Below are 19,011 nucleotides of genomic sequence, written 5' to 3' on the forward strand. Positions count from 1 at the left end.
CCCAAATCCGGGCCCTTTTAGGACCGCGCGCCGCTCTGGCCGCGCCCCTTCCCCCTCACAATTCCCGCCCTTCCCACGCTCCCGCCCCTCCCATTCATAACTCCCGCCCCTCCTTTGGCCACGCCCCCTTCCATTCACAACCCCGCCTCCCCAAGCCACGCCCCCTTCCCGCTCAAGCCCCGCCCATCTCCTGGCGCGTCCCCGCCCGCGCATGCGCAGAGAACCCGGAAGTCGCTCCCCCTGGGCGCCGCCATCTTTGCTCCCGGTCCCCCGGCCCGGCTCCAGCATGTCCGAGACCTACGGTGGGAGCGGGGGGGGCTATAGGGGATCTATAGGGGGTCTAGAGGGGGTCTAGAGAGGGTCCGGAGGGTCGGGGTGGCCCTAAAGGGGGTCTGGGGGTCCCTATAGGGGATTTGAGGGGGGTCTGGGGGTCCCTATAGGGGATTTGGGGGGGCTTTAGGGGGTCTTTGAGGGGTTTGGGGGGGGCTATAGGGGATCTATAGGGGGTCCTGGGGGGTCTAGAGAGGGTCCGGAGGGTCGGGGTGGCTCTAAAGGGGGTCTGGGGGTCCCTATAGGGGATTTGAGGGGGGTCTGGGGGTCCCTATAGGGGATTTGGGGGGGCTTTAGGGGGTCTTTGAGGGGTTTGGGGGGGGCTATAGGGGATCTATAGGGGGTCCTGGGGGGTCTAGAGAGGGTCCAGAGGGTCGGGGTGGCCCTAAAGGGGGTCTGGGGGTCCCTATAGGGGATTTGAGGGGGGTCTGGGGGTCCCTATAGGGGATTTGGGGGGGCTTTAGGGGGTCTTTGAGGGGTTTGGGGGGGGCTATAGGGGATCTATAGGGGGTCCTGGGGGGTCTAGAGAGGGTCCGGAGGGTCGGGGTGGCTCTAAAGGGGGTCTGGGGGTCCCTATAGGGGATTTGGGGGGGCTTTTGAGGGGTTTGGGGGGGTCTATAGGGGATTTAAGGGGGTCTGGGGGTCCCTATAGGGGATTTGAGGGGGGTCTGGGGGTCCCTATAGGGGATTTGAGGGGGCTTTAGGGGGTCTTTGAGGGGTTTGGGGGGGCTATAGGGGGTCAGAGGGACCCTATAGAGGGGCTGGGGGCGTTTGGGGGCGTCCGTAGGGGGTCTGGGGGTCTCTATAGGGGATTTAAGGGGGTCTGGGGGTCCCTATGGGGTTTGAGGGGGGTCTGGGGTCCCTATAGGGGATTTGGGGGGGCTTTAGGAGGTCCTTGAGGGGTTTGGGGGGGGCTATAGGGGATCTATAGGGGGTCTGGGGGTCCCTATAGGGGCTCTGAGTGTCTCTATACGGGATTTAAGGGGGTCTGGGGGTCCCTATAGAGGATTTGAGGGTCCCTATAGGGGATTTGGGGGGGCTTTAGGGGGTCTTTGAGGGGTTTGGGGGTCTCTATAGGGGATTTAAGGGGGTCTGGGGGTCCCTATAGGGGATTTAAGGGGGTCTAGGGGTCCCTATGGGGGATTTGGGGGGGCTCTATAGGGGATTTAAGGGGGTCCTGGGGGTCCCTATAGGGGATTTGGGGTCCCTATAGGGGATTTAAGGGGGTCTGGGGGTCCCTATAGGGGATTTGGGGGCTCTATAGGGGATTTAAGGGGGTCTGGGGGTCCCTATAGGGGATTTGGGGTCCCTATAGGGGATTTAAGGGGGTCTGGGGGTCCCTATGGGGGATTTGGGGGTTTCTATAGGGGATTTGAGGGGGTCTGGGGGTTTCCATAGGGGATTTGGGGGTCCCTATAGGGGATTTAAGGGGGTCTGGGGGTCCCTATAGGGGACTTGGGGGGGGTCTGGGGGTCCCTATAGGGGGTTTGGGGCTTTCTATAGGGGATTTAAGGGGGTCCTGGGGGTCCCTATGGGGGATTTGGGGGGGTCTGGGGGTGCCTATGGGGTTTGGGGGAGGTCTCGATAGGGAATTTTGGGGTTTCTAGAGGGAATTTTTGGGAGTTTTGGGGTCCTTAGAGGGAATTTTGGGGCATTTTCGGGTCCTTAGAGGGAATTTTGGGGGATTTTGGGGTCCCTGAAAGGAATTTTGGGGTCCTTAAAGGGAATTTTTGGGAATTTGGGGGTCTCTAGAGGGAATTTTGGGGAATTTTTGGGGTCCCTGAAAGGAATTTTGGGGTCCTTAAAGGGAATTTTTGGGAATTTGGGGTCCTTAAAGGGAATTTTGGGGTCTCTGTTGGGAATTTTTGGGAATTTGGGGTCCCTAGAGGGAATTTTGGGGTCCCTAAAAGGAATTTTGGGGTCCTTAGAGGGAATTTTTGGGAATTTCGGGGTCTCTGTTGGGAATTTTTGGGCATTTTGGGGTCCCTAGAGGCAATTTTTGGGAATTTTGGGGTCCAACAAGGGAATTTTGGGGGCCCTAGAAGGAATTTTTGGGATTTTGGGGTCCCTGAAAGGAATTTTGGGGTCCTTAAAGGGAATTTTTGGGAATTTTGGGGTCCTTATAAGGAATTTTGGGGTTTCTATTGGGAATGTTGGGGTCCTTAAAAGGAATTTTGGGGTCCTTAAAGGGAATTTTGGGGTCTCTGTTGGGAACTTTTTGGGAATCTGGTGTCCCTAGAGGGAATTTTGGGGTCCCTAAAAGGAATTTTGGGGTCCCTAGAGGGAATTTTTAGGAATTTTGGGGTCCATTAAGGGAATTTTTGGGAATTTTGGGGTGCCTAGAGGGAATTTTGGCGTCCTTAAAGGGAATTTTTGGGAATTTTGGGGTCCTTAAATGGAATTTTTGGGAATTTTGGGGTCTCTGTTGGGAATTTTTGGGATTTTGGGGTCCATAAAGGGAATTTTGGGGTCCCTAAAAGGAATTTTGGGGTCCTTAAAGGGAATTTTTGGGAATTTTGGGGTCCATAAAGGGGAATTTTGGGGTTCTTAAATGGAATTTTTGGGAATTTTGGGGTCTCTGTTGGGAATTTTTGGGATTTTGGGGTCCCTAAAGGGAATGTTGGGGTCCCTAAAGGGAATTTTTGGGAATTTTGAGGTCCTTAAAGGGAACTTTTGGGAATTTTTGGGGAATTTTGGGGAATTCTTTTCCCAGATTTCCTCTTCAAGTTCCTGGTGATCGGCAGCGCCGGCACCGGCAAATCCTGCCTGCTGCACCACTTCATCGAGAGCAAGTGTAGGGAAATTTTGGGAATTTTGGGGGGTTTGGGGAATTCTGGGGGGTTTGGGGAATTTTTGGGAATTTTTCGGAATTTTTTGGGATTTTTTGGGGGATTTTTTGGGGCATTTTTGAGGTTTTTTGGTCATTTTTGGGGCATTTTTCGGGTGTATTTAGTTGGGGTTTGGGGGCATGTTGGGGATTAGGGAGAATTTTTGGGAATTTGGGGAATTCTGGGGGGTTTGTGGAATTTTTGGGAATTTTTTGGGAATTTTTTGGGATTTTTTGGGGCATTTTTTGGGGCATTTTTGAGGTTTTTTTGTCATTTTTGGGGCATTTTTCGGGTGTATTTAGTTGGGGTTTGGGGACATGTTGGGGTTTAGGGAGAATTTTTGGGAATTTGGGGAATTCTGGGGGGTTTGTGGAATTTTTGGGAATTTTTGGGGATTTTTTGGGATTTTTTGGGGGATTTTTTGGGGCATTTTTGAGGTTTTTTGTCGTTTTTTGGGGCATTTTTCGGGTGTATTTAGTTGGGGTTTGGGGACATGTTGGAGTTTAGGGAGAATTTTTGGGAATTTGGGGAATTCTGGGGGTTTGGGGAATTTTTGGGATTTTTTTTGAATTTTTTGGGGATTTTTTGGGGCATTTTGGGGGCATTTTTGAGGTTTTTTGTCGTTTTTTGGGGCATTTTTCGGGTATATTTAGTTGGGGTTTGGGGACATGTTGGGGATTAGGGAGAATTTTGGGAATTTGGGGAATTCTGGGGCATTTGGGGATTTTTGGGATTTTTTTTTATTTTTTTGGAATTTTTGGGGGGCATTTTTGGGGCATTTTCGAGACTTTTGGTCATTTTGGGGGCATTTTTTGGGTGTATTTAGTTGGGGTTTGGGGGCATGTTGGGGTTTAGGGAGAATTTTGGGAATTTTGGGAATTCTGGGGGATTTGTGAAATTTTTGGGATTTTTTTTGAATTTTTTGGGGATTTTTTGGGGCATTTTTGGGGCATTTTTGAGTTTTTTTTGTCATTTTTGGGGGCTTTTTTTGGGTGTATTTAGTTGGGATTTGGGGACATGTTGGGGTTTAGGGAGAATTTTTGGGAATTTGGGGAATTCTGGGGGATTTGTGGAATTTTTGGAATTTTTTTGGAATTTTTTTGGAATTTTGGGGGGCATTTTTGGGGCATTTTTGAGGCATTTTCAAGACTTTTGGTCATTTTTGGGGCATTTTTCGGGTGTATTTAGTTGGGGTTTAGGGACATGTTGGGGTTTAGGGAGAATTTTGGGAATTTGGGGAATTCTGGGGCATTTGGGGATTTTTGGGATTTTTTTTTATTTTTTTGGAATTTTTGGGGGGCATTTTTGGGGCATTTTTGAGACTTTTGGTCATTTTGGGGGCATTTTTCGGGTGTATTTAGTTGGGATTTGGGGACATGTTGGCGTTTAGGGAGAATTTTTGGGAATTCAGGGCATTTCTGGATTTTTTTGGAATTTTTGGGAATTTTTTTTTGATTTTTTGGGGGCATTTTTGAGGCATTTTCGAGGCTTTTTTCTCTTTTTGGGGGCCATTTTTGGGGGTGCTTTTTGTTGCTTTTCGAGGCAATTCAGGGGAAATTTTCCAGAATTCTGGGGAATTCTGGGGGGGAAATTCTGGGAATATTTCAGGAATTTTTTCGGGACCATTTCCCAGCTCTCTCTTCCTTTTTTTGGGGCCGTTTGGAGCCTTTTTTCCCCCCTCATTTCCTCAATAAAATTCCGATTTTGATGCCGATTTTTTTCGGGATTTTTGGGGGGGGGATTTTTTGGCAATTCTGGGTCCTTCTGGGCTCTCCCCATCCCATTCCAATCCCATTCCAATCCCATTCCAATCCCATTCCCATTCCCAGTCAAGCAGGATTCCAACCACACCATCGGGGTGGAATTCGGCTCCAAGGTCGTCAACGTGGGCGGCAAAACCGTCAAGCTGCAGATCTGGGACACGGCCGGCCAGGAGAGGTTCAGGTAGCTCCTTTTCCTGCTTTTCCCCACTTTTCCCCACTTTTCCCCACTTTTTCCCACTTTTTCCCACTTTCCCCACTTTTTCCTGATTTTTTCCTGATTTTTTCCTGATTTTTCCTGATTTTTTCCTGATTTTTCCGCATTTTTTTCTCATTTTTTTCTCATTTTTTCCTAATTTTTCCCTCATTTTTTCCCATTTTTTCCTCATTTTTTCCTGCTTTTCCCCACTTTTTCCCACTTTTCCCCGCTTTTTCCTGATTTTTCCCGCTTTTTCCTGATTTTTTCCCACTTTTTTCCCGATTTTTTCCTGATTTTTCCTCATTTTTTTCTCATTTTTTTCCCATTTTATTCTCATTTTTTCCCACTTTTTTCCTAATTTTTCCCTCATTTTTCCCATTTTTTCCTCATTTTTCCCCATTTTTCCCCACTTTTCCCCACTTTTCCCCACTTTTTCCTGATTTTTTCCCGCTTTTTTCCTGATTTTTTCCTGATTTTTCCTCATTTTTTTCTCATTTTTTTCTCATTTTTTTCTCATTTTTTCCTCATTTTTTCCTCATTTTTCCCTCATTTTTTCCCATTTTTTCCTGCTTTTTCCCACTTTCCCCACTTTTTCCTGATTTTTTCCTCACTTTTTCCCGCTTTTTCCTGATTTTTTCCTGATTTTTCCGCATTTTTTTCTCATTTTTTTCTCATTTTTTTCTCATTTTTCCCCCATTTTTTCCTCATTTTTCCCTCATTTTTTCTGATTTTTCCTCATTTTTTCCTGCTTTTCCCCATTTTTTCCCACTTTTCCCCGCTTTTTCCTGATTTTTTCCCGCTTTTTTCCTGATTTTTCCTGATCTTTTCCTCATTTATTCCCATTTTTTCCTAATTTTTTCGTCATTTTTTCCTCATTTTTTTCTCATTTTTCCCCCATTTTTTCCTAATTTTTCCCTCATTTTTTCCGATTTTTTCCCCACTTTTTCCCACTTTTTCCCACTTTTCCCCACTTTTCCCCACGTTTTCCTGATTTTTTCCCGCTTTTTTCCTGATTTTTCCTGATTTTTCCGCATTTTTTTCTCATTGTTTTCTCATTTTATTCTCATTTTTCCCACTTTTTTTCCTCATTTTTCCCTCATTTTTTCCCATTTTTTCCTCATTTTTTCCTGCTTTTTCCCACTTTTTCCCACTTTTTCCTGATTTTTTCCTGATTTTTTCCCGCTTTTTTCCTGATTTTTTCCTGATTTTTCCGCATTTTTTTCTCATTTTTTTCCCATTTTATTCTCATTTTTCCCCCATTTTTTCCTAATTTTTCCCTCATTTTTTCCGATTTTTCCTCATTTTTTCCTGCTTTTCCCCACTTTTTCCCACTTTTTCCCACTTTTTCCCACTTTTTCCCACTTTTTCCCACTTTTTCCCGCTTTTTCCTGATTTTTTCCCGCTTTTTTCCTAATTTTTCCTCATTTTTTTCCTTATTTTTTCCTCATTTTTTCTCATTTTTCCCCCATTTTTTCCTAATTTTTCCCTCATTTTTTCCCTTATTTTTCCCCACTTTCTCCCACTTTTCCCCACTTTTTCCTGATTTTTCCCACTTTTTCCCGCTTTTTCCTGATTTTTTTCCCATTTTTTCCTAATTTTTTCGTCATTTTTTCCTCATTTTTTTCCTGATTTTTCCTCATTTTTTTCTCATTTTTCCCACATTTTTCCTAATTTTTCCCTAATTTTTTCCGATTTTTCCTCATTTTTTCCTGCTTTTCCCCACTTTTTCCCACTTTTTCCCACTTTTTCCTGATTTTTTCCTGATTTTTTCCTGATTTTTCCTGATTTTTTCCTGATTTTTCCGCATTTTTTTCTCATTTTTTTCCCATTTTATTCTCATTTTTCCCACTTTTTTCCTAATTTTTCCCTCATTTTTTCCCATTTTTTCCTCATTTTTCCCCATTTTTCCCCACTTTTCCCCACTTTTTCCCGCTTTTTCCCACTTTCCCACTTTTTCCCGCTTTTTCCTGATTTTTTCCTGATTTTTCCGCATTTTTTTCTCATTTTTTTCTCATTTTTTCCTAATTTTTCCCTCATTTTTTCCCATTTTTTCCTCATTTTTTCCTGCTTTTCCCCACTTTTTCCCACTTTTCCCCGCTTTTTCCTGATTTTTCCCGCTTTTTTCCTGATTTTTTCCTGATTTTTTTCCGCTTTTTTCCTGATTTTTCCGCATTTTTTCCTCATTTTTTTCTCATTTTTTTCTCATTTTTTCCTAATTTTTCCCTCATTTTTTCCCATTTTTTCCTCATTTTTCCTCATTTTTCCCCATTTTTCCCCACTTTTCCCCACTTTTTCCCACTTTTTCCTGATTTTTTCCTGACTTTTTCCTGATTTTTCCTGATTTTCTCCTGATTTTTTCCTGATTTTTCCTCATTTTTTTCCTCATTTTTTTCTCATTTTTTCCTAATTTTTCCAGATTTTTCCTCATTTTTTCCCATTTTCCCCCCCATTTTTTTGTCATTTTTTCCTCATTTTTTCCTGATTTTTTCTTCATTTTTTCTCACTTTTTTCCCCCATTTTTCCCCCATTTTTCCCTCATTTTCCCCTCATTTTTTCTGATTTTTTCCTGGTTTTTTCCTCATTTTTTTCTCATTTTTTCCTCATTTTTTCCTGGTTTTTCCCACTTTTCTCCACTTTTCCCCACTTTTTCCTGATTTTCTTCCTGCTTTTTTCCTGATTATTTTTCCTCATTTTTCCCCCATTTTTCCTCATTTTTTCCTCAATTTCCCTCCATTTTCCCCCCATTTTTCCCCCATTTTTTCCTCATTTTTCCCTCATTTTTCCCTCTTTTTTCCTCATTTTTCCCTCATTTTTCTCTCTCATTTTTTCCGATTTTTTCCTGGTTTTTTCCCCTTTTTCCCCCCCTTTTTCCCCCATTTCCCCCCTTCCCCCCCCTAATTAACCCAACCCCTCGTTAATTAACCCCTCCCTTCCCACCGCCCCATTCCCCGTTTCTTTTTTGCCCAAAATCCCCGGATTTTGCCCCATTTCTGTGCCCCCCCCCCCCCCAGGTCGGTGACCCGCAGTTATTACCGAGGGGCCGCGGGGGCGCTGCTCGTCTATGACATCACCAGGTGCGTCCGTGACGTCATCGCCCGGGGCTGTGACGTCATCGGTGAAGGGAGGGGGGTGGTGACGTCATCAGGTGGGTCTGTGACGTCATCGGGTGGGTCTGTGACGTCATTGGGTGGGTCTGTGACATCACCAGGCGGGTTTGTGATGTCACCGTGGGGGTCTGTGACGTCATCAATGGCTGAGTGATGTCATCGTGTGAGCCTGTGATGTCATCACGTGAGCCTGTGATGTCATCACGTGAGCCTGTGACGTCATCGATGGGTGCGTGATGTCACCGTGTGGGCCTGTGACGTCGTCACGTGAGCCTGTGACGTCATCGATGGGTGCGTGACGTCACCGTGTGAGCCTGTGATGTCATCATGTGAGCCTGTGACGTCATCGATGGGTGCGTGACGTCACCGTGTGAGCCTGTGAGGTCACTGGGGGGGGGTCTTTGTGACGTCACCGTGGGAATTGATGACATTTTGGGGCATTTTTTGGTTTTTTTTTTTTTCATTTTTGGGGCATTTTTGGGCATTTTTGGGTTTTTTTTGGGATTCCCACGGATCCCGATCCCAAATTCCCGATCCTGAATCCCTCCAGCAGCCCGGCCCAGTGGCTGAGTGTGACGTCATCGTGTGTGTGTGTGACATCATCGTGTGAATTTGTGACATCACTGTGTGAATTTATGACATTTTGGGACATTTTTGAGCCTTTTTTGGGCGTTTTGGGGGTTTTTTTGGAACTTTTGGGATTCCCACGGATCCCGATCCCAAATTCCCGATCCCGAATTCCAGCCGGGAGACCTCCAACAGCCCGGCCCAGTGGCTGTGACATCATCATGGGGATTTATGACATCATTGTGGGAATTCATTACTTTTTGGGGCTTTTTTTCTCATTTTTGGGGGGTTTTTTTTGTACTTTTGGGATTCCCACGGATCCCGATCCCGAATTCCCGATCCCGAATTCCAGCCGGGAGACCTCCAACAGCCCGGCCCAGTGGCTGAGTGTGACATCATCGTGTGTGTGTGACATCATCATGGGAATTTATGACTTTTTGGGGCTTTTTTTCTCATTTTTGGGGGGTTTTTTTTGTACTTTGGGGATTCCCACGGATCCCGATCCCGAATTCCCGATCCCGAATTCCAGCCGGGAGACCTCCAGCACCCCGGCCCAGTGGCTGTGACATCATCATGGGGATTTATGACATCACTGTGTGAATTTATGACGTTTTGGGGCATTTTTGAGCCTTTTTTGGGCGTTTTGGGGGGTTTTTTTTTGTACTTTTGGGATTCCCACGGATCCCGATCCCGAATTCCCGATCCCGAATTCCAGCCGGGAGACCTCCAACGCGCTGGCCCAGTGGCTGTGACATCATCATGGGGATTTATGACATCATTGTGTGAATTTATGACGTTTTGGGGCAATTTTCTCATTTTTTGGGCATTTTTGGTTTTTTTTTGGTACTTTGGGGATTCCCACGGATCCCGATCCCGAATTCCCGATCCCGAATTCCAGCCGGGAGACCTCCAACGCGCTGGCCCAGTGGCTGTGACATCATCATGGGGATTTATGACATCACTGTGGGAATTTATGACATTTTTGAGCCTTTTTTGGGCGTTTTGGGGGGTTTTTTTGTACTTTTGGGATTCCCACGGATCCCGATCCCGAATTCCCGATCCCGAATTCCAGCCGGGAGACCTCCAACAGCCCGGCCCAGTGGCTGTGACATCATCATGGGGATTTATGACATCACTGTGGGAATTTATGACGTTTTGGGGCATTTTGGGGTTTTTTTTTTTGTACTTTTGGGATTCCCACGGATCCCGATCCCGAATTCCCGATCCCGAATTCCAGCCGGGAGACCTACAACGCACTGGCCCAGTGGCTGACGGACGCCCGGACCTTGGCCAGCCCCAACATCGTCATCATCCTGTGCGGGAACAAGAAGGACCTGGAGAACGAGCGGGAGGTGACGTTCCTGGAGGCCTCGCGCTTCGCCCAGGAAAACGGTCCGGGAAAAAGGGGGAAAATGGGGAAAAATGGGGAAAATGGGAAAAATGGGGAATGGGGGAAAGGGGAAAGGGGGGAAAAAGGGGGGAAATGGGGAAAAATGGGGAAAATGGGGAATGGGGAGATGGGGGGGAAGGGGGAAAAAAGGGGGGAAATGGGGAAAAATGGGGAAAATGGGGAATGGGGAGATGGGGGGGAAGGGGGGAAGGGGGAAAAAAGGGGGGAAATGGGGGAGAAGGGGGATGGGGGAAAGGGGGAAAGGGAAAAGGGGGAAAGGGGGAAAAGGGGGAAATGGGGGGAAAGGGGGGAAAAAAGGGGGAAAATGGGAAAAATGGGGGGAAAGGGGGAATGGGGGAAATGGGGAAAGGGGGGAAAGGGGGAAAAAGGAGGAAAAAGGGGGAAAATGGGAAAAATGGGAAAAGGGGGAAAAAGGGGGAAAAGGGGGAAAGGGGGAAAAGGGGGAAATGGGAAATGGTGGGAAAGGGGGAAAAGGGAAAAAAGGGGGAAAAAGGGGAAAAGGGGGGAAAGGGGGGAAATGGGAAATGGGGGGGAAAGGGGGGAAAATGGGGAAAGGGAGGAGAAGGGGAAAAGGGGGAAAATGGGGGGAAAGGGGGAGAAGGGGGGAAATGGGGAAAAATGGGGAAAGGGGGAAAATGGGAATGGGGGAAAGGGGGAAAAGGGGAAAAGGGGGAAAGGGGGAAAATGGGAATGGGGGAAAGGGGGAAAAGGGGAAAAGGGGGAAAGGGGGAAAATGGGAAAAGGGGGAAAAGGGGAAAAGGGGGAAAGGGGGGAAAAGGGGAAAATGGGGAGAAGGGGAAAAATGGGAAAAGGGGGAAAGGGGCGAAATGGGGAAAGGGAGGAGAAGGGGGAAAGGGGAAAAGGGGGAAAATGGGGGAAAAGGGGGAAAGGGGGAGAAGGGGGAAAGAGGGAAAAAAAGGGGGAAAAAGGGGGAAAAAGGGGGAAAGGGGAAAAGGGGGAAAAATGGGAATGGGGAAAAAATGGGAAAAGGGGGAAAGGGGAAAAGGGGGAAAGGGGGAAAAAGGGGAGAAGGGGGAAAATGGGAAAATGGGAATGGGGGAAAAATGGGAAAAGGGGGGAAAAAAGGGGGAAAGGAGGGAAAAGGGGGAAGGGGGAAAAGGGGGAAAAGGGAAAAAAGGGGGGGAAAAGGGGAAAAGGGGGAAATGGGAAATGGGGGGAAAAATGGGAAAAGGGGGGAAAAAGGGGGAAAGGAGGGAAAAGGGGGAAGGGGGGAAGGGGGAAAAGGGGGAAAAGGGAAAAAAGGGGGAAAAAGGGGAAAAGGGGGAAAGGGGGGAAATGGGAAATGGGGGGAAAGGGGGGAAAATGGGGAAAGGGAGGAGAAGGGGGAAAGGGGAAAAGGGGGAAAATGGGGGGAAAGGGGAAAAAGGGGGGAAATGGGGAAAAATGGGGAAAGGGGGAAAATGGGAATGGGGGAAAGGGGGAAAAGGGGGAAAGGGGGAAAATGGGAAAAGGGGGAAAATGGGGGAAAAGGGGGGAAAAGGGGAAAGGGGGAGAAGGGGGAAAATGGGAAAAGGGGGGAAAAAGGGGGAAAGGGGGAAATGGGAAAAGGGGGAAAAGGGGGGAAAAGGGGAAAGGGGGAGAAGGGGCAAAATGGGAAAAAGGGGGAAAGGGGGGAAATGGGAAAATGGGAATGGGGGGAAAATGGGGGAAAAGGGGGAAAGGGGGGAAAGGGGGAAAGGGGGGAAAAGGGGAAAAATGGGAAAAGGGGGAAAATGGGAAAAGGGGGAAAATGGGAAAAATGGGAATGGGGGGGAAAAGGGGGGAAAAGGGGAAAAAAGGAAAAATGGGAAAAGGGGGGAAAAGGGGAAAAAGGGGAAAAAGGGAAAAATGGGAAAAGGGGGGAAAAGGGGGGAAAAGGGGAAAAAGGGAAAAATGGGATTAGGGATTGTGGGGGAAAAATGGGGGGAAAATTGGGGACAAAAAGAGGAATTCTAGGAAAAAATGGAGGGAAAATTGGGGAAAAAAAGAGGGAATTCCAGGCGGGAATGAGGGGTCCCAATGGGAATTCCAGGTGGGAATGGGAATTCCAGGGGGGGTCCCAGTGGGAATTCCAGGTGGGAATGGGAATTCCAGGTGGGAATGGGGCTCCCAGTGGGAATTCCAGGTGGGAATGAGGATTCCAGTGGGAATTCCAGGCAGGAATGGGGATTCCAGGGGGTCCCAGTTGGAATGGGGGCTCCCAGTGGGAATTCTGGGCGGGAACGGGGCTCCCAGTGGGAATTCCAGGTGGGAATGGGGATTCCAGGGGGGTCCCAGTTGGAATGAGGGCTCCCAGTGGGAATTCCAGGTGGGAATGGGGATTCCAGTGGGAATGAGGGGTCCCAGTTGGAATGAGGGCTCCAAATGGGAATTCCAGGTGGGAATGGGGATTCCAGTTGGAATTCCAGGTGGGAATGGGGCTCCCAGTGGGAATTTGGGGTGGGAACGGGAATTCCAGGGGCTCCCAGTGGGAATTCCAGGTGGGAATGGGGATTCCAGTGGGAATGAGGGGTCCCAGTTGGAATGAGGGCTCCAAATGGGAATTCCAGGTGGGAACGAGGGCTCCCAGTTGGAATTCCAGGTGGGAACGGGGCTCCCAGTGGGAATGAGGGGTCCCAGTTGGAATGAGGGCTCCAAATGGGAATTCCAGGTGGGAACGGGGCTCCCAGTGGGAATTTGGGGCGGGAATGGGGATTCCAGGGGGGTCCCAGTGGGAATTCCAGGTGGAATTCCAGGTGGGAATGAGGGCTCCCAGTTGGAATTCCAGGTGGGAACGGGGCTCCCAGTGGGAATGAGGGCTCCCAGTGGGAATTCCAGGTGGGAACGGGGATTCCAGTTGGAATTCCAGGTGGGAACGGGGCTCCCAGTGGGAATTCCAGGTGGGAATGGGGCTCCCAGTGGGAATTTGGGGTGGGAATGGGGATTCCAGGCGGGAATGGGGATTCCAGGTGGAAATGGGGATTCCAGGGGGCTCCCAGTGGGAATTCCAAGTGGGAACGGGGCTCCCAGTGGGAATTTGGGGCAGGAATGGGGATTCCAGAGGGGTCCCAGTGGGAATTCCAGGTGGGAATTCCAGGAGGCTCCCAGTGGGAATTCCAGGTGGGAACAAGGATTCCAGAGGGATCCCAGTAGGAATTCCAGGTGGGAATTCCAGGAGGCTCCCAGTGGGAATTTGGGACGGGAATGGGGATTCCAGAGGGCTCCCAGTGGGAATGAGGGGTCCCAGTTGGAATGAGGGCTCCAAATGGGAATTCCAGGTGGGAATGGGGATTCCAGTGGGAATTTGGGGTGGGAACGGGAATTCCAGGGGCTCCCGGTTGGAATTCCAGGTGGGAATGGGGATTCCAGTGGGAATTCCAGGTGGGAACGGGGCTCCCAGTGGGAACGAGGGCTCCCAGTGGGAATTCCAGGTGGGAATGGGGCTCCCAGTGGGAATTCCAGGTGGGAACGGGGATTCCAGGAGGCTCCCAGTGGGAATGAGGGGTCCCAGTTGGAATGAGGGCTCCAAACGGGAATTCCAGGTGGGAATGGGGATTCCAGGTGGGAATGGGGGATTCCAGTGGGAATTCCAGGTGGGAATGGGGATTCCAGTTGGAATTTGGGGTGGGAATGGGGATTCCCGGGGGGTCCCAGTTGGAATTCCAGGTAGGAATGGGGATTCCAGGGGGGAATGGGGATTCCAGGTGTGAATGGGGATTCCAGGGGGGAACGGGGCTCCCAGTTGGAATTCCAGGTGGGAATGGGGATTCCAGGGGGCTCCCAGTAGGAATTCCAGGTGGGAACGGGGCTCCCAGTGGGAACGAGGGCTCCCAGTGGGAATTCCCGGTGGGAACGGGGCTTTTCGGGGGAAGCAGAGCTGATGTTCCTGGAGACGAGCGCGCTGACGGGCGAGAACGTGGAGGAGGCCTTCCTCAAGTGCGCCCGCACCATCCTCAACAAGATCGAATCCGGTACCGAAGGGATCCGGGATCCGGGATCCGGGAAAGGGATCCGGGATTGGGGATCGGGGATCCAGGATCGAGGATTGGGGATTGGGGGTTGGGGATTGGGATTGGGATTGGGGATCGGGATCGGGGAAAGGGATTGGGGATCGGGATCGGGGATTGGGATCCAGGATTGGGGAAAGGGATTGGGGATCGGGATCCAGGATCGGGGAAAGGGATCCGGGATTGGGGATCCAGGATCGGGGATTGGGATCTGGGATCGGGAAAAGGGATCTGGGATCGGGAAAAGGGATCTGGGATTGGGGATCGGGGAAAGGGATTGGGGATCGGGGATCAGGGATCCGGGATCCGGGATCCGGGAAAGGGATCCGGGATCGGGGAAAGGGATCCGGGATTGGGGATTGGGATCTGGGATTGGGGATTGGGATCCGGGATTGGGGAAAGGGATCCAGGATTGGGATCGGGGAAAGGGATCCGGGATCAAAACTGGGATCGGGAAAAGTGATCCGGGATCCTGGGGAGGGTTGGGATCCTTGGGAATCCCGAGGGTTTGGGATCCCAAGCAGGGAAGGGTTGGGATTCCCATTTTCCAGGAGAACTGGATCCTGAGGGATCGGGGATCCGCTGCGGGAATCCGGGATCGGCTTTGAGGGGGATTTTAGGGGATTTGGGGATCCCCAGATTCCCATTTTTCCCCAGGGGATTTTGGGATCCAGTCCAGGGATCTGCTGGGATCTGAGGGGGATTTTGGGATCCCAAAATTCCCAAAAGTTCCCATTTTTTTCCGGAGGATCTGAGTAGATTTTGGGGGATTTGGGGATCCCAGAATTCCCATTTTTTTCTAGGGTATTTGGGGGAATTTTGGGGGATCTGAGATGGGTTTGGGGGGATTTTGGGATCCCCAAATTCCCATTTTTTCCCAGGGGATTTTGGGATCCCGGAATTCCCATTTTTCCCCAGGAGATCTGGGATCCAGTCCAGGGATCTGCTGGGATCTGAGGGGGATTTGGGGATCCCAAAATTCCCAAAAATTCCTGTTTTTTTTTCCAGGGGATCTGAGTAGATTTGGGGGGATTTTGGGATCCCAAAATTCCCATTTTTTCTGGAGTATTTTGGGGGATTTTGGGATCCCCAGATTCCCATTTTTCCCAGGGGATTTTGGGATCCTGGAATTCCCATTTCCCCCCCAGGAGATCTGGGATCCAGTCCAGGGATCTGGTGGGATCTGAGGGGGATTTTGGGATCCCAAAATTCCCAAAAATTCCCCTTTTTTTTTCCAGGGGATCTGAGTAGATTTGGGGTGGATTTGGGGGATTTTGGGATCCCAAAATTCCCATTTTTCCCAGGGGAACTGGGGGAATTTTGGGGGATCTGGGATGGGTTTGGGGGAGATTTTGGGATCCCAAAATTCCCAAAAATTCCCATTTTTTCCCGGGGATCTGAGTAGATTTGGGGTGGATTTGGGGGGATTTCGGGATCCCAGAATTCCCTTTTTTTTTCCCAGGGGAACTGGGGGAATTTTGGGGGATCTGGGATGGGTTTGGGGGAGATTTTGGGATCCCAAAATTCCCAAAAATTCCCCTTTTTTTTTTTCCAGGGGATCTGAGTAGATTTGGGGTGGATTTGGGGGATTTTGGGATCCCAAAATTCCCATTTTTTCCAGGGGAACTGGGGGAATTTTGGGGGATCTGGGATGGGTTTGGGGGAGATTTTGGGATCCCAGAATTCCCGAAAATTCCCCTTTTTTTTCCAGGGGATCTGAGTAGATTTGGGGTGGATTTGGGGGATTTTGGGATCCCAGAATTCCCATTTTTTTTCCAGGGGATTTGGGGGAATTTGGGGGGATCTGGGATGGGTTTGGGGGAGATTTTGGGATCCCAAAATTCCCATTTTTTCCCAGGGGATTTTGGGGGATTTTGGGATCCCAGAATTCCTGAAAATTCCCTGGTTTTTTTTCCAGGGGATCTGAGTAGATTTGGGGTGGATTTGGGGGATTTTGGGATCCCAAAATTCCCATTTTTTCCAGGGGAACTGGGGGAATTTTGGGGGATCTGGGATGGGTTTGGGGGAGATTTTGGGATCCCAGAATTCCCAAAAATTCCCCTTTTTTTTTCCAGGGGATCTGAGTAGATTTGGGGTGGATTTTGGGGGATTTTGGGATCCCAGAATTCCCATTTTTTTTCCAGGGGATTTGGGGGAATTTTGGGGGATCTGGGATGGGTTTGGGGGAGATTTTGGGATCCCAAAATTCCCAAAAATTCCCATTTTTTCCCGGGGATCTGAGTAGATTTGGGGTGGATTTTGGGGGATTTTGGGATCCCAGAATTCCCATTTTTTTTCCAGGGGATTTGGGGAATTTTGGGGGATCTGGGATGGGTTTGGGGGAGATTTGGGGATCCCGAAATTCCCATTTTTTTCGGGGTATTTTGGGGGATTTTGGGATCCCCAAATTCCCATTTTTTCCAGGGGATTTTGGGATCCTGGAATTCCCATTTCCCCTCCAGGAGATCTGGGATCCAGTCCAGGGATCTGCTGGGATCTGAGGGTTTTTTTGGGATCCCAGAATTCTCAAAAATTCCCTTTTTTTTTTCCAGAGGATCTGAGCAGATTTGGGGTGGATTTTGGGGGATTTTAGGATCCCAGCATTCCCATTTTTTTCCCGGGGATTTGGGGGATTTTGGGATCCCAAAATTCCTATTTTTTCCCAGGGGAACTGGGGGAATTTTGGGGGATCTGGGATGGGTTTGGGGGAGATTTTGGGACCCCAAAATTCCCATTTTTTCCCAGGGGAACTGGGGGAATTTTGGGGGATCTGGGATGGGCTTGGGGTGGATTTAGGGACCCCAAAAAATCCCCAAAATTCCCGGTTTTTTTTTGGTTTTTTTTTTTTCGAGGGGGACTGGGGGGATTTGGGGGGATTTGGGGATCTCAGAATTCCCGTTTTTTCCTTCCCAGGGGAGCTGGATCCCGAGCGGATGGGATCGGGGATCCAGTACGGGGACGCGTCGCTCCGGCAGCTCCGGCAGCCCCGGGGGGCTCCGGCCCAGACCCGGCAGAGCTGCGGCTGCTGAGACCGCCCCCCCCCAAAAAAAAACCCCAAAACCAGGTGAGACTCCCCAAAAAAAAAACCCAAAACCAGGTGAGACTCCCCAAAAAAAAACCCCAAAACCAGGTGAGACTCCCCCAAAAAAAACCCCAAAAATCAGTTGAGAACCCCCCAAAAAAAAACCCCAAAATCAGGTGAGACTCCCCAAAAAAAACCCCCCCCAAAAAAACCCCAAAAATCAGGTGAGAACCCCAAAAAAAACCCAAAAAAAACCCCAAAACCTGGGGAGACTCCCCAAAAAAAACCCCAAAACCAGGTGAGACCCCCCCCAAAAAAACACCCAAAAACCAGGTGAGACTCCCCAAAAAAAAAAACCCAAAACCCAGATGAGACTCCCCAAAAAAAACCCCCAAAATCAGGTGAGAACCCCCCAAAAAAAAACCCAAAACCAGGTGAGAACCCCCAAAAAAACCCCCAAAAATCAGGTGAGAACCCCAAAAAAAAACTCCAAAAAGGGGGAGACCCAAAAAAACCCCCAAAACCAGGTGAGACTCCCCAAAAAAACCCCCAAAAATCAGTTGAGAACCCCCCAAAAAAAACCCCAAAAACCAGGTGAGACTCCCCAAAAAAAACCCAAAAACCAGGTGAGAACCCCAAAAAAAACCCCAAAAAGGGGGAGACCCAAAAAAACTCCCAAAACCTGGGGAGACTCCCCAAAAAAAACCTCCCAAAAATCAGGTGAGACCCCCCCCCCAAAAAAACCCCAAAAACCAGGTGAGAACCCCAAAAAAAATCCCCCAAAACCAGGTGAGACTCCCCAAAAAAAGACCCCAAAAATCAGGTGAGAACCCCAAAAAAAACCCAAAAAATGGGGAGACCCAAAAAAACCCCCAAAACCTGGGGAGACTCCCCCAAAAAAAACCCCAAAACCAGGTGAGACCCCCCCCAAAAAAACACCCAAAAACCAGGTGAGACTCCCCCCAAAAAAAACCCCAAAAACATGTGAGAACCCCAAAAAAAACCCCAAAAATCAGGGGAGACTCCCCCAAAAAAAACCCCCAAAAATCAGGTGAGAACCCCAAAAAAAAATGCCCCAAAACCAGGTGAGACTCCCCCAAAAAAAAACCCAAAAATCAGTTGAGAACCCCCCAAAAAAAACCCCAAAAACCAGGTGAGACCCCCAAAAACCCCCAAAATCAGGTGAGACCCCCCCAAAAAAAAGCCCCAAAAACCAGGTGAGACCCCCCCAAAAAAAACCAAAAACCAGGTGAGAACCCCCCAAAAAAACCCCCAAAATCAGGTGAGACCCCCCCAAAAAATGGGGATCCTAAAAAAATGGGAATCCCCCAAAAAAGGGGGATCCTAAAACTTGGGATCCTAAAAAATTTGGGATCCTAAAATCTGGGGATCCTAAAAAAAAAGGGGATCCTAAAAAATGGGGACCCCCCCCCCCCAAAAACCAGGATCCCAAAAAAACGGGGATCCCAAAAAACGGCGAACCCGAAATTTGGGATCCTAAAAAAGGGATCCAAAAAAATCGGGGATCCAAAAAAATCGGGGAACCTAAAAAATTGGGGATCCCAAAAAAACTGGGGGTCCTAAAAAAAATTGGGGAACCCCCCCAAAATAGAGGAGACCCCCCCCAAAAAAGGAGCCCCAGAAATGGGGGAGACCCCCCCACCCAAAAAAAAAAGGATCCCAAAAAAAGAAGGAACACCCCAAAAATTGAGACCCCCCCAAAAATTGGGATCCCCCACCCAAAATTTAAGACCCCCCAAAAATCGAGACCCCCCCAAAATTTAAGGACACCCCCAAATCG

At 49.0% G+C, this 19,011-nt stretch overlaps 1 protein-coding gene across 1 annotated transcript; it reads left to right on the plus strand.

The window, feature by feature from the left end:
* The first annotated feature begins 231 nt into the window (after positions 1 to 231).
* Positions 232 to 17,247, plus strand: RAB4B (RAB4B, member RAS oncogene family). The gene is made up of 7 exons (XM_068998470.1): positions 232 to 302; positions 3,044 to 3,124; positions 4,988 to 5,102; positions 8,129 to 8,191; positions 10,029 to 10,183; positions 14,057 to 14,152; positions 17,102 to 17,247. The coding sequence occupies exons 1-7, from the start codon at positions 287 to 289 to the stop codon at positions 17,215 to 17,217; spliced, it is 642 nt and encodes a 213-aa protein (XP_068854571.1). The 5' UTR covers positions 232 to 286; the 3' UTR covers positions 17,218 to 17,247.
* Positions 17,248 to 19,011: the final 1,764 nt, after the last annotated feature.

Source organism: Aphelocoma coerulescens, unplaced genomic scaffold (assembly GCF_041296385.1).
Source record: "Aphelocoma coerulescens isolate FSJ_1873_10779 unplaced genomic scaffold, UR_Acoe_1.0 HiC_scaffold_118, whole genome shotgun sequence".
NCBI classification, from domain to species: domain Eukaryota; kingdom Metazoa; phylum Chordata; class Aves; order Passeriformes; family Corvidae; genus Aphelocoma; species Aphelocoma coerulescens.

Excerpts from the sequence above, each read along its gene's own strand:
- RAB4B (XM_068998470.1), top strand. Across the intron at positions 8,192-10,028 it reads CTCGTCTATGACATCACCAG|CCGGGAGACCTACAACGCAC; the intron begins GTGCGTCCGTGA and ends CCCGAATTCCAG. Across the intron at positions 14,153-17,101 it reads CCTCAACAAGATCGAATCCG|GGGAGCTGGATCCCGAGCGG; the intron begins GTACCGAAGGGA and ends TTTCCTTCCCAG.